General features: G+C 49.4%; 1 protein-coding gene across 3 annotated transcripts; it reads right to left on the reverse strand.

The window, feature by feature from the left end:
- SERPINA6 (serpin family A member 6) lies at positions 1-19,974 on the reverse strand. 3 transcript variants are annotated; one of them, XM_016145527.2, is made up of 6 exons: positions 19,854-19,961; positions 14,839-14,950; positions 11,967-12,589; positions 6,545-6,818; positions 1,903-2,050; positions 1-493 (listed from the first exon to the last, which is right to left on the reverse strand). In XM_016145527.2, exons 3-6 carry the CDS (start codon positions 12,568-12,570, stop codon positions 308-310), a joined length of 1,212 nt encoding a protein of 403 aa, XP_016001013.1. In that variant the 5' UTR covers positions 12,571-12,589; positions 14,839-14,950; positions 19,854-19,961; the 3' UTR covers positions 1-307. The 3 variants fall into 3 exon arrangements, with proteins under 3 accessions (XP_016001013.1, XP_016001012.1, XP_016001014.1); XM_016145526.2 differs by lacking the exon at positions 14,839-14,950 and having other exon boundaries at positions 19,854-19,974; XM_016145528.2 differs by lacking the exons at positions 14,839-14,950; positions 19,854-19,961 and adding an exon at positions 12,976-13,046.
- Positions 19,975-20,259: the final 285 nt, after the last annotated feature.

Consider the following 20,259-nt stretch of genomic DNA (forward strand, 5'->3'; position numbering starts at 1 on the left):
TTTTTCTTTTGTAAGTTTTTATTTAGAAATAATTTCAAGCATACAAAAATTTCCAAAAATAATAATGTTTCCATATACCCTTCACCCACCTTGTACCGATTACATAACCATCGTACACAATGATTAAAACTAGAAAATTACATCGATATGGATATCATTCAGATTTCGTCAGTGGTTCTAAGATGTTACCAGTCGCAGAGGAGAACCTGGAGAAGACTGGGGGGACCCTCATACCCCCCAGATCTTTTCCGTGGGGTCCCCGGTACCCAAAGTCAGATGGCGCTGTGGCTCCTGGGAGGGCAGACCCTTAGGTCGGATTCACAACCTTGACCAGGAAGAGGCTGCTCCACGTGTATTTGTCAAAGATCATGATGATGAAGGTCCGGTTGAAGTGCATGGTGAGAGGCTCAGACTCCGCCTTTCGGGTGACTCCGGTGGGGGCAGCTGCCTGCACGCTGTTCTCATCGAGTTGCAGCATAGCTTTATGGACCACCTGTTGGGATGGACCAAAGGTTGAGCACCAGCTGCGCGTTGGGCGCTTTACACTCCTCCCATGCTCAGTTCTGTGGAGGGTGAACCTGAGGCTCACAGGTTACTTGCGGGCTCCTCCTTTAAGTGGCAGCCCCCAGGACTGGAGCCGAGGTCTGCCTACCTCCAGAACCTGGACCATGCCTGGACTTCCTCTTCAGAAAGTGCATAGGTGGGCCCACCACGTGGAGGTTAGGGTCTCATGGTGTGAACTGGACCTTATCGGGTCCTGGGCTGGTAGAAGAATCCCTCGCCCCCTGTTTACTTTGCTAATTAAATACTAGAGTTCGATTTATGCAGAGTGCTTGTGCCCACGCTGTATGGCAAAGGTGGTCTCAATGCTGAAATGTCCCTCGGGATCAAAATTAGAAGCAATTCCGAAATTGGCAAAATCTTTGAGTAGCTCATGTCAAAAGCCTCCTGGGGATCAGAACTGGCTAATTAACTGCATTCTGTGGTTAAGAACTCGCATTCCAGTAAGGAACTGGAGGCCCCAGAGCGGCCGGACGTGGGCACGCATCCCTAGGAAGGAGCCGAGCTGCGCCGGGAACCCCTGTGGTGTGTTTCGGAGAAATGAGGTTTTGAGGCTAACACACCCTAGATCAAATGTCAGGCTGTTGTTCACTTGCCCTGCGGCCGTCGTGGGTTATTCACCCTCCCCAAGCCAGAGATCACTCCTCTGAGAAACTGGGACAAGACCCAGCATAAAAGGAGGTAGGTAGCTGTTAGGCTCGGTCCTTCACGCGCCAGTGTGACTTTTCCCTGCTCTTGTATTGTCACCCGCAGGACTGTAAAGTCCTGTGAGGACAGGGCCACATCTAACACAGTTTGGGGCACATCGTAGATGCTCAGTAAATATTTTCCGAATGGATGGACGAACGGATGGATGACCAACAAGAACGTGAAGCTGAAGGATGAAGATAAGGAATGTGACCGGGCAGAAGGCTCAGTGTGCTCTCCTTCCGACCTTTCCCATCTTCCCTGTTCCCTTTTGCTGGGGGCGTGGTTTTGCACAGCGTCCGCTCTCGTGTGTCCTGGTGGACCAGTGTGCTCTCCTTCCGACCTTCCCCATCTTCCCTGTTCCCTTTTGCTGGGGGCGTGGTTTGCACAGCATCCGCTTTCGTGTGTCCTGGTGGACGAGGTGGACGCCCAGGCCGCGGCCCTCCCTTGTCACTAGCTTCCTGTATGATTTGGGGACAGCACTTTTCTTGCTGAACCTCTCCACTCAGTGCGTTGCAAAATAGAGGCTTGGACAAGGCTTGGGGCTCTCAGCCTGGGGCCTAGAGTCCTACTCATAAATGGATTCCATGTTGCTTATTATTTGTAGAATAATAAATATATTGGGGGAGAATGATAGGATCCAGAGACACTTACCTTTGACAACTTCAGCTGGGTCTCTTGGGTGATGCCTGAGAAATTCTCCTGATGGGTGAGTAAGTCTGCAAGACTTATGTTCTTCAGGAGGCCCCTGAAGTCATAGGCTTCAGACATGGAGAACTTTGGGATGTACAGGTCCATCTCGCTGCTCGGAGGGAAGCAGACGGGGTTAGGCTGTCCCAGGGCCCGGCCAGCCAGCCAGACTCTTGTTTCCCCTGTGATGCCTCCAGACCCTGATTCCCAGCTGGACACACTCTTTGGGGACGGGGAGGGACAAGGACAGGGCAGGCTATGCCTCTCGCTTTACCACATGGGCAGCTCCCTCTCTGGGCCTCTGAATTGGGAAGTTTTCAGCTCTTTGAGTTGATTCCACCTGCAATACAGCTGGACCACTGGATAGTGGACAAAAGGGGTCTCTAAAGAAGTCCTTGTGTCCCCCATCACCCCTGGAAGATGCGGAGGAGTCGAGGGGGCTCCTGGCTGGGAGCAAGGGTCTTGGCCCCAGCCGTGCCCTTAATGCTCGGTGGCGTAGCATGGCTGCTTGTCTGCATCCACACAGCAAGGCAGCACAGGGCCACCAGGGCCTCTGTTAGGGCTTGTCTGTGCCAAAGCCTCAGATAGATTCTGCAGGAATTTGATGACTGGCCTGCAGTTTCCGCTGGGTAAAGCAGGTGGGGTTTCTGGAAAGTAAGTGGAACCATGCTGGGAATGGAGTGCATACCTAAAGCTTTTTGCATATCGAGACATTCATTCCATTTAAAAATTTCTTCCTTTTCCTGCTCTCTAGAGGGAGAGACGATGTCTGAAACTCCGAGGCGGAGGGGGCCATCGGCGAAAGGGCGCGAGGCCTTCTCGGCACTGAGCAGCCCTGCGGAGGGCTGGAGACACGAGCAGCCGAGATGCACGTATTCACGAGGGCCGGAGGTGGAATCACAGGGGAGCCCGACGTGGAAATTCTCCTCTCGATGGGGAAATAGCAGAAAATAGGGGAGACGGGCCTACACCACGCACCTGGCGGGCCGTGGTCACCTCCTCTGTCTCATCTAGTCTGCACGTGCTCACACAAGCCTAGCATGTCAGGTCATCTTCAGTGTCCAGACCGAGAGACCGCGCGCACCGCACTGTGCGACAGCTTGGTAAGTGGCCACAGCACAAGGGGGCGGGGAGGAGGGAGGGAGGGAGGGTGGGTGCTCTGTGAGTGGGGCCCGGGGCTTCCTGTGGCAGGCGGGCATAAGCTGGACCGGGCGCGCTGGACAGCATGGCGTGCAGACGCCGCGGGGGGAGATGGGAGAGGTGGTGATGGGCATGGAGGTGAGGGACCCTAGGGTCTCTCCTGGTGCCCAGTGCACATCATTGGGATTGAATAGAGAACTGATGCTCAATCACACGTGAGGGCTGGTAGTGTACAATTTTACCTTGGATGTTTATTTTTAAAAACTATTTTGAAGAAAATGGCACGTGTTATTGATTAACGGTAAGTTAGAGAAGTTTAGTGAAGAGATTATTTCGGTATAAAGAGAAAGATTATCTGCCTCATTTGCAACTCACTAGGGCCCAGGATTTGTTAGAATCTTGGTGTATTCATGATCAGCACCTGCTGGCTCTGCACCTGGATGAAAGTTTCCCTTCGGGCCAGGGTGAGGTGGGGGTGAGGCAGGTGAAATGGTGAAGACCCCGCAGATGGATCCCTCTCCATCACCCACACACAGGCTCACTTGCCCTCCCCCACTCACACATACTCAAGGACAGGTGTGTCTGGTTCCAGGACTCCAAGAGTGCCATCCGTGCCCCCACATAGCCATAGGAGAGCCCTCTGCATCGCAGAGCTGACCACACCCCTCTTCCCTGCAGGGGTGAGGTCAAACTCCCAGGCACCTCCAGTCCACTCGCCTGCTGGATTAACCTCTCCAGAAAGACCAGCACTGAGCAGCGGAGGGTATAATTCTAAGTAAAAACAACTTGAAACCATAGAGCTCAAAACCGACATATATAATAAAGAGGAAGAGCTGCTTTCTAGATTTTCTGTCTGTCAATTCTTGGGTCACTAAGTTCCTTTGAACAGATGTTTTCTCGTTCTTTGCCGCTGCCGCCTGGCCCTGCTGGGGCCCCGGGCACTGCCTCCCTGGCGTGGCCCGTGCCGTTCCCTCTTCCTCTGCCTGCCGCCTGAACTTCAGCTTGGGGCTTACCGCGCAGTGCAAAGCCAAAGCAACCTGCTCAGTGGGCCTTGCCCCGTCTCCTGGGGCCGAGTGGGGCGTCCTGTCCTGCCCCAGCACTTTACACATCTCCTTCACCAGAATCTGTTTCTGCTCTGAGGTGTGTGTCTTTGATGTCTGTATTTTGTCGTATTCCCCATTCCATCCCTTCTGCTTAGCTTAGAGCTCGGTACACAGCAGATGCTTCCATTTATATTAAGTGATTGAATGAATGAATGGATGGGTGGGTGGGTGAATGGAAGGAAGGAAGGAAGGAAGGAAGGAAGGAAGGAAGGAAGGAAAGAAAGGAAAGAAAGGAAAGAAAGAAAGAAAGAAAGAAAGAAAGAAAGACATAATAGCATAAAAGAAGGCTGAAGGAAGTAAGTCTTAAGTTTCCCTTCCGTCGTCCTTCCCTCCTCCCTTCCTTCCTTCCCTCCCTTCCTCCTCCCGCCCTCCCTCCCGCCCTCCCTCCATCCCTCCCTCCCTCCCGCCCTCCCCTCCTTCCCCTCCCTTCCTCCTCCCTCCTCTCCCTCCTCCTTCCTGCCTTCTTATCTCCCTCGCACTCTCTCCATCTCTACCTCTCTCCCTTCCTTCTTCTTTTTCTTTCTTTCTTTCTTGCTTCCGTCCTTCCTCCTTCCCCCCCCCTCCCTCCCTACCGTCCCTCCCTTCCCTCCCCTCCCTTCCTTCCTCCCCTCCCTTCCCCTCCCTCCTTCCTTCCTTCCTTTCGCTCTCTCTCTCTCTCCCTTCCTTCCTTTCTTTCTTTCTTTCTTCCTTCCTTCCTTCCTTCCTTCCCTCCTTCCTTCCTTCCTCCCTCCCTCCCTCCCTCCCTCCCTCCCTCCCTCCTCCCTCCCTCCTCCCTCCCTCCCTCCTTCCCTCCCTCCCTCCTTCCCTCCCTCCCTCCCTCCTTCCCTCCCTCCTTCCTTCCCTCCTTCCCTCCCTCCTTCCCTCCCTCCCTCCCTCCTTCCCTCCTCCTTCCCTCCTTCCTTCCTTCCTTCCTTCCTTCCTTCCTTCCTTCCTTCCCTCCCTCCTTCCCTCCCTCCTTCCCTCCCTCCTTCCCTTCCTTCCTTCCCTTCCTTCCCTCCCTCCTTCCCTCCCTCCTTCCCTCCCTCCTTCCTTCCCTCCCTCCTTCCCTCCCTCCTTCCCTCCCTCCCTCCCTCCCTCCTTCCCTCCCTCCCTCCTTCCCTCCCTCCTTCCCTCCTTCCTTCCCTCCTTCCTTCCCTCCTTCCCTCCCTCCTTCCCTCCTTCCCTCCTTCCTTCCCTCCCCTCCTTCCTTCCTTCCTTCCTTCCTTCTCTCTCTCTCTCTCTCTCTCTCTCTCTCTCCTCTCCCTCTCCCTCTCTCCTCTCTCCCTCTCTCCCTCGCTCCCTCTCTCCCTCTCTCCCGCTCTCCCTCTCGCTCCCCTCCTCTCTCCCTCTCTCCCTCTCGCCCTCTCGCCTCTCTCCGAAAGAGAGAAAGATGGCACCTGTTCCATGAGCCTGCCTGAGCTACCCCGGATCCTAGTGGCTGCTCCCTCCCCTGCATCCCCTTTGCCCTGAGTCTGCACCACCCCACCCACCAGCAGGTCCCGCATCGGTGGGCGTTGTTCTGATGGCTCCTGTACACACACGACGCAAATCTCCCAGGAGCGAGGACCATGTTCAAGAACATCCGCTCCCTTCTCCTTCAAGGAGAGGACCGGGGCTGGGCATCTGCTCGACCGTAATTTTGATCGTCCTCTAGCTCAGAGGTGCCCGGGGGAAAATAAACCCATGTTTCCATTCACGCGTTTGTTCATTCATTCGTTGCTGGGCCAACCCTCCCTGAGTGTGCACTCTGAGACTGCCACTTGCTGGGGTCTGAGATGCATCGGCTGGTTCTCCTGACCGCTGATCCGTCAGCTTGGACACTCCTCACTCCTTTTTTCCCTTATTCATTTATTACCTACCTACATCCTTATTTTCTTATTTACTGGTTGATTGAAGAAGAGTTAGTTAGGGCCTCTGAGTGATTTGAGAACCATTGTTAGGCTTTGTGTTGGTTCTATGATGGATGTAATAGTCGTTTTCATTATTATATTTTTTTAAAGTAGTCCCTTGGGAATATTTTGCAGTGCCTGGTTTCAGGTAAGCAAGATAATAATGTCAGTAAGTGGGGGGGCCGGGTGTTCGGTGAACTCAGTTTGAGAAAACAATGCAAAACTGTGATAATACAGAGTGTGGCTATTAACTTCCCAGGGAAGGGAGACCCCGCTTTATGGAATGCCCCCGAGTATCTCATTGCCGATTGGCAGATGGATAAGTAAGTGTGACCTCTAGGTCAGAGACCCTCATGGCCTTTGGGGACCCAGCAGACAGGAAAACAATGAGCCCAGGAGGCGAGTCTGGGGGAAGGCAGATGCCCAGGTGCCACCCTCCCCCTTTCTGGGCACATGTCCACTGCAGCCGTCAGCACGGCTGGCCAGGGGGCTTACCTGATGGTCATGGAGTCGGACCACCTCTGGATGGTGTCGCGGCTCAGCGCGGCGACGATCACGCCGGTCTCCCCCGGGTGCGGGAGGATGAAGAAGGCGGTGCTGTTGCCCACGTAGTCCAGCTGCACCAGCTCGCAGGGGAGCTGCTGGTCCTTGAAGTACTTGATCTCGTTCCACTGGAACATCATCATGGGCACCCGGACCAGGGTCGTCTCGTTCACATAGAAGTTCTGCTCCCTGGTGCTGCCCTGGTCGAAGGGCTGTGCCCACATGCCTGCGAGAGCGGGGGGCGGGGGGCGGGAGACCACTCAGCAGGTTGCACACCAGCGCCCCTCACCCTGGAAGGTCCCCACCAGGGCCACGAGCGTTTCTTGGTAAGATGTGTAATTCCCAGGGGCTTAAAGCCTGTTCCATCCTCTACCCCTTGGCATGGATCGAGGATTAGTTCTGCTTCTGGGGTTGGCCCCTACAAATGGAAGGAGGGCGTGAACGAGAGGATGCTGGCCTCAGGCATTGGGGAAGGATTCAGCCAACCAGACTGCCTCGTCGCCCCCGCCCCTGAGTGGATCCTGGAGTGGAGGGCTCCCGAAGTGGTGCTGGATCTCAGCCTGTGAATTCAAGGTCGGGGTGGGGCGAGGTTTAGAGGAATGGACCATCCATTCCATCCGCACCCCTTGATGTCCTGGCCACAGACACCCAGCGGGCAGCCTGGCTGCCCCGTGGACTGCACCCATTCCCCTGGGGGAGGTCCCTGACCTGCCTCCTGGACCAAGGGCTACGCTGCCTTCCCCGGAAGCAGAGCCAAGGGAGAAGAGTCCTTCAAGGTCATAGGCTCCCACCCTCAGCTGAACTCAAATTCCCTTCACCATGTTCCACAATATCATCACAGCCTGTTTGCTTTCTTCGTGATGGGGAACTCATCACCTTCACAGATGGAACTTTCCACTGCTGGTCGGGTCTGGTGCTCCTGAGACAGAACCAAAGCCTGCCCGATTGCAATGCTTGCCCGCTGAGCCTCTTTGGCCCTTCTGAGCTTATTCCAAACAAGTCCAGGTCCCTTGCAGGTGGCAGACCTTTGAATATTTAAGACATGGGTTGAATTTCACCAGGGCTCTAGGTTAAGTCTCCCAGGGTCTGGAGATGACTGAGGACCCTGAGTCTAATGGGTCCCAGGTGTCCTGGCTTCCCTCGACCTCAAGCCCAGAAGCCCTTGCAAAGTCAGTGTTTCCCAGCTGACGCTGCCTGAAGGCGGTCAGAGCACAGCTCAGGCAGAGCCTTCTCCATCCCTCTGCCTTTGGGATCAGTGGATTGTGAGGCCAGAACTCTCGGTTCTGAGCTGGCCTATAGGCTGCCATAGGAGAGGCTGGAAGATGTAGGGGAAAGAGGTGCGGATGCAGAGCCTGGAGACCCGGGGTATGTCTGGTCCTTCCCTATGGACTGAGCGCGAACTCATGGCCTGTCTTTCTCACAGCAGATGAGATAATTTGATGATTCTCAGACCATCCTCCAAAGAAAGTCTGGGGTCCTCAGAGCTGAAGGGGCTTGGGCCAATTCCCAGTAAAAGAAAAGGTGGGTTAAATATTTTTCCATGTAAGGTTTTCATCTTTAAAAGTTTGCTTTTTTCCCGAATATTTCTTTTATAGAAGCAAGCATAACGTATTCGGTTTGGCATAAAACAACACACAGAAGGGGAGTCTGACCTCTACTTTAAGGGATTTCTTCTTGAAAATTCTTGGGCCAGGAGAACTCGTGGTAGAGAAGCTTAAGAACTTATTGGGAAGTCATAGAGATCAAGGATGATTCCCCCTAGAAAATCTTTTAACAGTATTTTTAGTCTTTTCCAAGAAAGAGCTGTCAAGATAGTTCATTGAATAAGGAATAGGCAAGGGACATGTCCATGTCCTAAGTTAGGGACGACGGCTCCGCTCTTCAGTCGTGTTTATTATTCTGGCTTGCCGGCAATATTTCGGGGTGCTCCCCAGCTCACGCAGGGGCTTGCCAGCCACTTCTGCATCACAGAAAATCCGTGTGCAGTAAGGCAGCCTACACCCTTGTCAGGGTCTAGCCCTGCATTCATATGTCCACAGTCTCCCCGATCTTATCACCAAGAATTGTCGTTTCCCAGCACCTCAGCCACACTGTGGTCATGAGCGTGAGTGCCGGGAACGGTGAGAGGGGAGCCCTGTGCCGAAGGAGGCTGCGTCAGGACCTGTCCCACCAGCCCATGCTCAGGAGGGCTCTCCCCGTGATTGGGTTTCCTGGGCTTTTCTCCGAAGGTCATGTTGCCCAAACCTCTGCGCAGTAACTGTTGAGTTCCTTCCACATGCCCACCACTGTGCAAAGGCACTGGAGCCACCTAAGAGATGAGACTACCATGAGCAAGAGTGCAAGTCTAGTGGGAGAGGCAGCCTGTGGAATTTGTGGGAGCACCCGGAAACATTTCGGGGCAAGCATTCCCAGACTCCTTGGCCCTTCCGCTGTCAGTTATAAAGGATGCTGCCTTTTGTGTGGAACCGCAAAAGACCCTGAATAGCCAAAGCAATCTTGAGACAGAAGAACAAAGCTGGAGGCATAACACTTCCTGATGTCAAACTATATTATAAAGCTATAGTAATCAAAACAGTATGGTACTGGCATAAAAACAGATACAAAGACCAATGAAACAAAGTTGAAAGCCCTTGCACATATGGCCAACTGATATTTGACAAGGGAGCCATTGACAAAACTACTCAACGGATAATCTCTTCCATAAATGGTGTTGGAAAAACTGGATATTCACATGCAAACAAAAACAAAAACAAAAACAAAAACAAAATGAAAACTGGGCACCTACCTTAAACCACTTGGCAAATTAACTCAAAGTAGATTAAAGACTTAAAAATAAGACCCAAAACCATAAAACTAGAAGAAAACATAGGAAAAAAGCTTCTTGACATTGGTCTTTGTGTTGATTTTTTTGATATGATACCAAAAGCACAGCAACCAAAGGAAAAATAAAGAAATGAGATCCCATCAAACTAAAAAACTTCTACACGGCGAAAGATCATGATCAGCAAAATGAAAAGGCAACCTACAGAAAGGAAGAAAATATTTGTAAAGCATGTATTAGATGAGGGGTTAACATCTAAAATATACAAGGAGTTCGTACTAGGTAGCAAAACAACAAATAATCCAATTAAAAAACAGGGACCCGAATAGGCATTTTTTCAAAGAAGATCTTCGGATGGCCAACAGGTACATGAAAATGTTCCCAGCATCACTAATCAACGGGAGGTTGCAAATCAAAACCACAATGAGATGCTACCTCGCACCTGTTAGAATGGCTACTATAAAAAAAGACGAGCCAGCCACTGCTGGGAAGGATGTGGAGAAAAGGGAACCCTCGTGCACTGTTGGTGGGAGTGTAAATCGATACAGACACATGGAAAACAATGTGGAGGTTCTTCGAAAAATTAAAAATAGAACTACCACATGATCCAGTAGTCCCATTTCTGGGTGTATATCCAAAGATGATGAACTCACTATCTCAAAGAGATATCTGCACTACTGTGCTCATCGAAGCATGATTCACAATAGCCAAGACATGAAAGCAACCCAAGGGTCCATTAACAGACGAATGGGTAAAGAAAATGTGCGTGTGCGTGCGCGTGCGCGGGAACCAGAGGACGCTTTACGGAGGAGGTGACTTCTGAGCCAAGGTTTGAAGGGTGGGGAGAAGTTTTAGGTAGTGGGACAAGTTGAGGGGTGCTCAGGGGACCGGAAAGGGCATGGGTTTTGTGGCAGGAAGAACGCCTCCCAGATATGTCCATGTCCTGTGAATATGTTGCGTTAATTAAGAGGGAATTAAGATTGCTCATTGACTGAGAGGAGATTATTCTGGATTATCCAGGTGGGCCCAATGTGACCACAAGGGTCCTTAAACGTGGAAGAGGAAGGCGGGGGCTGGGGGCGTGCCAGAGCGAGGAAGGAGGTGTGATGACAGAGGCAGATGTTGGAGTGGCTCTTCGCTGGCTTTAGAGAGGGACGGGGCCCATGGACCAAGGCATGCCAGTGGCTTCTAGAAGCTGGAAAAGGCCAGGAACAAATTCTTCCTTAGAGCCTTAGACCAAGGCAAGGAGCATGCCTTGTTAACCCAGTGTGACACATTATGGCCATCTGACCTCCAGAACTGTAAGTAAGAAACTTCAATTGTTTTTACGCCACTAAGTTTGTGATAACTTGTTAGAGCAGCAATAGGGAACTCATACTGGCTTCTTTGGGGACAGCTGTGCTCAAGGATGTGAAGGGAATTCAGCTTGGTCAGATTGTGTGTGTGTGTGTGTGTGTGTGTGTGTGTGTGTGAGAGAGAGAGAGAGAGAGAGAGAAAATGAGAGAAGAATAGAGAGAGAGAGGGAGGGAAGGAGAGAGAGGGAGGGAGAGGGAGAAAAGGAGAGAGAGAAAAGGGAGAAAGAGAAAGAAAGAAAGGGAGAGAGAGAGAAAAAGAGAGAGGAGAGGAGAGGGAGGAGGCTGGAGAGGACAGAGAAGCAGATGATTCTGGGCCGGCGTCCCTTAACCTTGAGACTATAGCCATTTGGGGCAGATATCACTGTGGGCGCCAACCTGGGCATTGTAGGGTGTTTGTTTATCAGCATCCCTGGCCTCTAACCAATAGACGCCAGTAGCACTGCCCACCCCACCCCTAGTTATGACAACCAAAAATATCTCTAGACATTGCCAAATGTCCCTGAGGGTAGGGAGGGGTTGAAAACTAAGGAGTTTCGATTTTATTCTTAAGGGCCATATATCCCTAAATATCTAATCATTAAAATGATTAGGGGGAGGATGCCTTGTTAAAGATAATTCTAGGACTTTCCTGAGGAGGTTTTTGCTTTCGTAGGTCTAGTGTGGGATTTTGAATCTATCATTTTAACAGGTCTCCCTGGTGATTTTTATGAACAGGCACTTTAGAAAATCTGTTCCAAACTGGTGAGGAAGAACTGAAGTTTGGCATGGGTGGGACCTGGTCAGAGCTGGCTGTGAGTGCTCGGGAAATCTGTAGGTGAGAGCTGAGGGGCAGCCCCAGACTTCCTGAGGTCCGTCTACTTCTGCCTGGATCTCCGATCCTCCGCCCAGTGCCTCACTCACAGCCAGAATAGTGGTGTGACATGCTCAAGTTTGTACAGGTTGGTCTGAGGCCCAAACAGACCAACCTGTACAAACTTGAGCATGTCACACCACTATTCTGGTTGTCATTTTGATCTTTTGTGAGATTATATAATTACAATTTCCTAATAGAATTATGGTGAAGAAGGAGACCCACAAATGTGCATGTACTTTGTAAAGTGAAAGCTTCTGTCTAAGAGTGTGCCCTGGGTTTTGGTAGCTGTTATTATTCTTGGCAATAATAGATGGGGTATTGTCAGGATGGGATGGGTAGGGGTACCTCTGAAGAAGATGTAGTTGACCAGGATAAGCGTGTCTGGGCTGTCCAGCTCCAAGAAAAAATCCGTGATTTCCCCCTGCGTCTTATTCTTGATGTACTCATTGATTTGTCTGCTGGCTCCGGCCCAGTCCTGGAAATCTGTAGCCAAGGCATCTAGCTCATAGTAGCGTTTGGCATCTGCTGAGAACGACTCCAGAAGCTCCAGGCTCTGGTTGAGGAACACGGTGTTGCCCATTTCCAAGCTGTCGTCTGACTCCCTGAGGAGGCGGTGAACGTTCCGGAAGCCCTGGTGGATCTCAGCCTCCGGTATCTGGGTGAGGTTGAAGCCCAGGCTCTGGAAGAGCTGGGCCCGAGTGTGGCCGCGGGCGCCCAGGGATAGCATAGCCAAGGCCATGGAAATGCTCACGGGGGAGATGAGGACATTCTTGCCAGGAGCTGAGGCTACCAGGTAGTTGAACAGGTCAAGGGCAAAGTCAGTATTGCTTGGAGCCAGGATCCGGTGATTGCTTACTATACTCTCGTCAGCATTGGGTTCCTTAGCCTGGATAGTCCAGAGGCCACTGCAGGACAGCCAGAGGAGACAGGCGTAGAAGGTGAGCAGCATTGCTCAGGATGGCTGGGCCCTGCAAAATCAGAAATGCTCGTTAGATGATATAGGTTCTCCAAGGCAGCGGGGCAGATGACCCCACTGAAGATCCCAGTCAAGCCCCATTTCTTTCTTCTACATTGGCTGTGTGACCTGGGACCCAGTCAGGACTCTGGGCCTCAATTTCTTTCTCTGAAAGTATGAATTATACCTGCTATGATTTACCGAGTACCTTCCAGGTGCCCAACACTGACCTAGGTATTTTGCCTGTATTTTCTCCTAACCTTCACCAACAAGCTAATAAAGTAGATAATTATTTTTATTTTTGGTAGGCAGAAACAGATGCTTGGAAAGGTTAAATAGCCACCCAATCGATATATTCAAAGTACTAAAAGAAAAACACTGTCAACTAAGAATTCTCACCTCTGGCAAAAGTGTCCTTCAGAAATGAAGGTGAAATTAAGATGTTCCCGGATAAACAGAAGGTGTGAGAATTTATTGCCACTAGATCTCTCCTGCAAGAAATGCTAAAGAGAGTCATTCTGATTGAAATTAAAGGACACTAGAGAGTAAATAAGATCTATATAAGGAAATAAAGATCTCTGGTAAAGGTCAATATATGAGCAATTATAAAAACTAGTATTATTGTAATTTCCGTTTGTAACTTTATTTTCTATATGATTTAAAAAACTAATCCATAAAAAGCAATTATTCATGTTTTTGGATGCACAATGACTAAAGGTGCCATTTGCGACTTAAATAACTGAAAGGATGTAGGGACAAAGCAGAGTTTTTGTATGTTATTTAGATTAAGTTGACATAATTTCAAATGAGAATGTTAGGAAAAAATAATAGTTTTATAATTTCCCTGGTAACCATAAAGAAAATAGCTATAGAATATACACAAAAGGAAGTGATAAGGGAGTTAAAATGTTTCAGTGCAAAAAAATCAAACACAAAATAAGACAGTAATACAGGAAATGAGGGGGAAAAAAGCTATAAGGCATAAAGAGAACAAATAGGAAATTGGCAAAAATATATCTCTCATTAGTAATTACTCTAAATGTAAATGGGTAAAATTCTCCAATCAGAAGACATAGATTGGAAGAATGGGTTGAAAAAAGATGATCCAACTATCTGCTGACTATAAGAGACTCATTTTAGATCCAAAGACAAAAGTATGAAAATGAAAGACTGAAACAAATACTCCATGTAAATAATCACCAAAAGAGAACAGGGGTAAAGGTAGCAGAAGGGAGGAAACAGTATAGATTAGGGCACAGATAAATAAAATGGAGACTCGAAAAACAAGAAAATCAACGAAACCAAAATATAATATATCTAATCAATATAGTTAATACAGTAATATAATAATCAAAAAGATTAACAAAATTGACAAACTTTTAGCTAGACTAAGAAAAAAGTCTCAAATTACTCAAATCAGAAATTTAAAGGGGGACATTACTACCAATTCCATAGAAATTAAAAGAATCAGAATCTTATGGGAAAATTGCACACCAACAAGTTGAATAACCTAGATGAGATGGAAAAATTTCTAGAAACACAAAACATACCAAGACTGAATTACAAAGAAATAGAAAATCTGAATAGACCAAAAGGATTTATGAAATGGAATCAGTTATTGAAAACCTCCCAACAAAGAAGAGCCCAGGAGCACATGGCTTCACTGTTGAATTTTACCAAACATTTAAAGAATTCACACAAATTCTCAGACTCTTCAAAAAAAATTGAAGAGTCTAACTTATTCTTTGCTCTGATGCTAATGCCGGAGAAAGACACTATAAGAAAACTACAGATGATATCGCTCATGAATGTTAATGCTAAAATCCTCAACAAAATACTGGCAAATAGAATTCAGCAGCATATTAAAAGGATTATACATCACAACAAAATGGAATTTATTCCTGGAATGCAAGCATGGTTCCACATGTAAAGTTAGTCAATGTGATACACCATGAAGAACTAAGAAAGACAAACCACGTGATTATTTCAATTGATACAAAAAAAAGCATTTGACATAATTCAACATAATCCATTCATGATAAAAACACCCAATAAATTAGCAGTAGAAGGAAACTACTTTAACATAATAAAGGCCATCTCTGAGGTGAAAGATTGAAAGCTTTTTATCTAAGATTTGGAACAAGATAGGGTGCCTACTTTCACCTCTTGTGTTTAACATAGTACTGGAAGTTCTAGCCAGAGCAATTAGGCGAGAAAAAGAAACAAACGGCATCCACATTGGAAAGGAAGAAGTAAAAATACCTTTGTTTACAGGTGATCTTGTGTGCAGAATGAAATAAATTCAGCAAAGTAGCAGGATAAAAAATCAACACACGAAAATCAGTTCCATCTTCATATATTATAAATGAGCAATCTTAAAAGGAAATTAAGAGAACAATTTTATTTACAATAGCATCAAAAAAGAATAACATACTTCTGAGATAATTTAACCAAGGAGATGAAAGACTAATACACTAAAATGGAAAGACAGATATCCTGTGTTCATGGATTGGAGGACTTAATATTGTTAATATCGGTGCTACCTAAAGAAATCTACGGATTCACAGCCATCCTTATCAAAATCCTAATGTACTTTGCACAAATAGAAAAATCCATCCTAAAATTTATTAGAATCTCAAGAGACCTTGAATAATCAAAACAGTCTTGAAAAAAAACAAAGTTGGAGGTCTCACACATCCTGATTTCCAAATTTACCACAAAGATACAGTAATCGACAGTATGGTACTGGCATAAAGGCAGACATATAGAGAACAATAGAATAGAGTAGAAAGGCCAGAAATAAACCTTTGCATGTATGGTCAAAGGATTTTTGACAAGGGTACCAAGACCATTCAACGGGGAAAGGACTTTTCAATAATGGTGTTGGAAAACTGGATATCTACGTATAAAGAATGAAGTTAGACCCTTATACCATAGTACAAAAATTAAAATAAATCAGAGACTTAAATATAAGAGATAATCAAACTCAGAAGAAAACACAGAGGAAAAGCTTTATGACATTGAGTTTGTCAATGATTTTTTGGATATGATACCAAAAGTATAGGCAACGAAAGAAAAATTGGACAAATTGGGCTTCACCAAAAAAAAAAAAAATCTTGTTCATTAAAGGACACTATTAATAGAATAAAAGGCAACCCACAGAATGGGAGAAAATACATATCTGATACAGGATTAATATCTAGAGTATATAAAGAACTCATAAAATTCAAGTACAGATATACAAAAATACCAACTCAATTCAGAAAAAGGGCAAAGGACTTTAGACACTTCTTCATAGAAGATACACAAATGGTTAGTAAGCACGTGAAAAGATGCCCGACATTCGTAATCAGTAGAGGAATGTAAAACCATGACGACGTATCATTCGTACCTATTAAGACATCTGTTATAACAAGCAGGACAACAGAGCAGAACAGTGTTGGCGTGGATGCGGAGTAATCGGAAACCTTGTGCATCGGTGCCGAGAAGGTTAAATGGTGCAGGCGTGTGGAAAAGGGTATGACAGTTCCTCACACAATCAACCAGAATTACCATTCGATCCCACAGTTCCACTTCTGAGTAGGTATACAGAAGCGTTGGAGGCGGGGACTCGAACAGATATCTGTACTCACCAGTGTTCACAGCGGCATTATTCACAAGAGCCAAGAAATGGAAACAACTCCAATGTCCATCACTGGATGAATGGCTACACAGAATGTGACTGTATAAGGAAGACACTCCTGTGACTCTCCTCTCCTCTCACACGACTACCAGGCTTCACTTCTGACACCAGCCGTGTGGGTTTTCCACATGTCAAGCAATTCTCTGACACCAGCCGGGTGTCCTACCCTTTAACTCAGTTCTGACACTGACGACCTGGAGATAGTGCCGGATCCCACAAGGGCGCAGTCCCATGAGACTGCCTCTCCCTCGCTTCAGAGTCTCCTCTCAAGTCCCAAGTTGTCACCTGTACTTCGAACTGGCTGTAAATCAGAGTTCTCATGACCCCCTAGTTGGGTTCGTAATTTGCGAATGGCTCACAGAACTCAGGCACATGCATTGACCAGTTTATTATAAAGAACATAATAAAGACTGTGCATGGACAGTGAGATGATGGGGGGTCTGGAAGGGTCCCAAGCACACGAGCTCCCATCCCAGTGGGGTCGGGGTGCACCACCCTCTCTGTATGCAGTGTGCTCACAAGCCCAGAAGCCCTCTGAACCCCGGACTCCGCAGCTTTGCACGGAGGCTTCTTCACGCAGGCGGGATCGCTCATGAACTCAGTCTGCGCCCCGGAGGCTGAGGGTGGCGCTGAAAGTTACAAGCTTCTAATCGTGCCCTAATCTTTCCAGTGATCAGTCCTCATCCTGAAGTTACCCAGGAGCCCACCAAACGGCACCGCATTCGGACGAAAGTCACTGCTATCACCCAGGAAATTTCAAGGGATTTAGGAGCTCTGGTCAAAAACCAAATATTAGAACAAAAGATGCTCCTGGTGCTCGTATCACTGAGGGTCTTACAGGGGTTTTAGGAGGTCTGTGCCAGGAACTGGGGGCAGCGATCAGTACACACAGACACAGACACACACACACACACACACACACACGTTTTCTACTATTTCACGGTGTTATGTACAAACAATGGAATACTGTTCAGCCTTTAAAAGAAAGGAAATCCCAACACACGCTATAACATGGATGAACCTTAAAGACGTGCTGAGTGAAATAATGCAGCCACGGAAAGACCATTGTGTGATTCCACTTGCATGCAGGGCCTAGAGCAGTCGCATTCGCAGAACTGTGGTTAACAGCAGCTGCGGGGAGGGGACGGGAGTGAGTGTTTAATGGGCACAGGTCAGTTTGGGAAGGTGACAGTGTTCTGGGGATGATGGTGCTGATGGCTGCCCAACCACGTGAATGTGCTTAACGCCACTGCACTGTGGCGGTTCAAAAATGGCTTAAATGATCACTCTTGTATATTTCACCACAAAAAAAAAAAAACCCTCAGGAAAAAAAAAATTTTCATTTAGAAATGTTTGGTTAGCGCAACCAAATCAGTAAGTGGATGCTCTGTCCTCGAGGCTCGTGGTCGCAAGCCCTGTGCCTTATGGAGCCACCTACATCCCAAGGAGAAGCAGGTCCCCTGCAGTCCCTTACTTAGGGGACCAGCCACTCTGAGAGGGTCCAGGACCTCGCAGTGAAACCAGCCCCCCCAGGAGAGTGTGGTGCGTTCGGAGCACGGGAAGAGCTGGTGTGCTCTGGGACAGCCCGAGGCCTGTCCCCACCCCAAAGCCAGAGCCTCCGCGGGGACAGGTGTACACGTCCTTCTGGCCTCCCTGAATCCTCTTGCAACCTCCTCAGGTGTCTCCCTCCAAAGGGTGGAAAAACAACTCCTGAAATCCCCAGCTCTGAGTTCCCCGTCTCTGCTTAGACGATGACCCCCTCGCCTGCCCCTCCCTCCTCACCTGCCTGGCTCCATAGAGTATTCTGTCATCTACCCGGGCAGACCAAGGTGGATTAGGATCCCGGCATTGCTGTTCATGAACTAGGTGACGTGGGGGACTATTTAAACTCTGCCTCACTTTCCTCAGTGTAAACTAGATAATACCTACCCTGGGCCTTGCCCCTTTGACCTTCTGTTTGTCTCCTCCAGTCTCTGTACACAGCCCGAGTTTGGGGCTCGCCATCTCTTCCAGGATTAGCAGTCACCCCTACCTGTGCTGCTGGCCTCCTGCTCAGCTCCCTCCAACCCTTTCTCCCCTCTGCGGCCAGAGGCATCTTTCTCAAATTCAGGCTGATCAGTGTTCTGCCGGAGAGCTTTCTGTGGCTCCAATGCTCCCAGGCGAGGTTGCTCCTCACTGAGGTGGTGCTCATGACCTCCTCCCTGGTGACAGCCCTGCCCCCACCCCTCGAAGTCTTGGGCACAGCAAGCTGGCGGTCTGTCTGTCTGGGGGGGGCGGCAAGAGGTTTCCTCCTACAGCAGGCTTCGATTCCTTGGCTGGGGGCAGGGCATGGCAAGGCACTTCGGTTCCCCGGTGTTTGCAGAGCTGGCTCTGGCCTGGGAGCTGGGCGCAGAGCGGACCTGCCTGACTGTCGCCCCATGTGGGTCCACTCTATAGGCGTGTGCCCTCCCTGCCTTGCCTGGCTCACTCCCCCTTGTCCTTTTGGTATTCCGGTCCCCGGTGGCCTCCTCCAGGAAGCCCGTCCTCTGTGCTTCTCTGTCACTGCCCCTGTCACATTGCAGCGAAATCTTCGCTTTAGCCCTGGTCACTTCCGCCCGGTGCACTGTGCAGCCTGGAATGGGCTGGGCTCGCCCCAGACACAAGCTCCTCCCGCTTCCCCTTCCTGCCCTCGGATGTCAATCCTGCAAGATGGAGATTAGAACTCTACGAGACGGCCGTGGAGATCCGTCACAGCCGTTGCCGGTGTTTTCCTAGGTGACCGCACTTAATGGGTCGTCCTGGGCCCATCGTACAGATGAGAGAGCTGAGGCCCGGGGAGTTAGAGCTGGAATTCTCAGCTGTGTGGTGTGACTTCAGAGCCTGGGCCACGCCATTCCACCTTTCTCCGTGGGAAGAAAAATGACGAGCAGAGCCGCTCCCTGAAGAGCACCCAGCAATGTGACAATGTCGTGTCAGTATGCCTCACGGATTGCATTTCCTATGTGTCCTCCTTGTTCTCCTGTCTGAAGTGACCCCCATAGTAAGCACCCACTCTGCTCTTTTGTCCCCACCAATGCTCCTGCAGGCCAAGCATAGTCGTGGGCCCTCTGCAACGAAGCCACGTAACACGCGTCACAGTGCAGAGAGTTCCGTTCTGTCTGCGGTATCCTTGCCCGAGGTCGCCGGGCCAGGTGTTTATGATCCTCTAGAAGGCATGGTCTGCTCTGTGCCAGCTGGGCGCCCTCTCTCCGCCCTGCACGCCCCATCAAGGCGCTGCCTTGTGCTGCTGGCGTCTCTGTCCAGCTCTCAGATCCCATCCCTGGGGCTGCTATGCTGTTTGGCTGGGCTTTGGAGCATTGGCAGGGAGACCGAGGGGGCTAGCTCTTAGCTGTGTCAACTGTTGCGAGGCAGGAGGCCAGGGTTAATCAATCCACCCTCAAGCGCGACCCACGGACTCTAGGAAGCCTGCTCCAGGGTGGCCTCCTGTCCCTGCTGGCTGCCCTACCATGCCGCAGCGTTAAAAAACAAACAAACAAACAAACAAGATGCAGGGGTCACGCCGTGGAGGCCTGGCAGGAGCGGGAGGGCACAGCATCCTGGGGTGTTTGTTACTCACCATCAGCAGAGGCCCAGGCTGCAGCTGCTGGCTCGGTCCTCCGATGTGTGCAGTGAGCCAGCGGGGCCGCTGCTGTTAAGTCTTATTTGTCAGCTTCCCTGCTGGTTAATGGTTACAGGGAGCCAGTGGCCTTCATCACTGGGGGCCCCTCCCCCAGCCATTAGCCAATGCCAGGCTTTTGCAGGAAATTTGAGTAAACAGAGCAATGCCCCCAAATTAGCTGTGGGTTCAGTTCCCCGAAGTTTTATTTTTTAATATCAAAATGTGGCCGGTGTTGCATCAGTGCTGCTGGTTGCCCAGGGGCAGCTGATGCAAACGCCGTGGGCGCCCTGAGTTAGCAGATGGCGCTAACACCTGTGAAGATGTTACGGCGCCGAGCTCAGACCTGGGAGGAGTCCGGCGTGGT

The sequence above is a fragment of the Rousettus aegyptiacus genome, unplaced genomic scaffold (assembly GCF_014176215.1).
Source record: "Rousettus aegyptiacus isolate mRouAeg1 unplaced genomic scaffold, mRouAeg1.p scaffold_m13_p_3, whole genome shotgun sequence".
Lineage (NCBI taxonomy): Eukaryota > Metazoa > Chordata > Mammalia > Chiroptera > Pteropodidae > Rousettus > Rousettus aegyptiacus.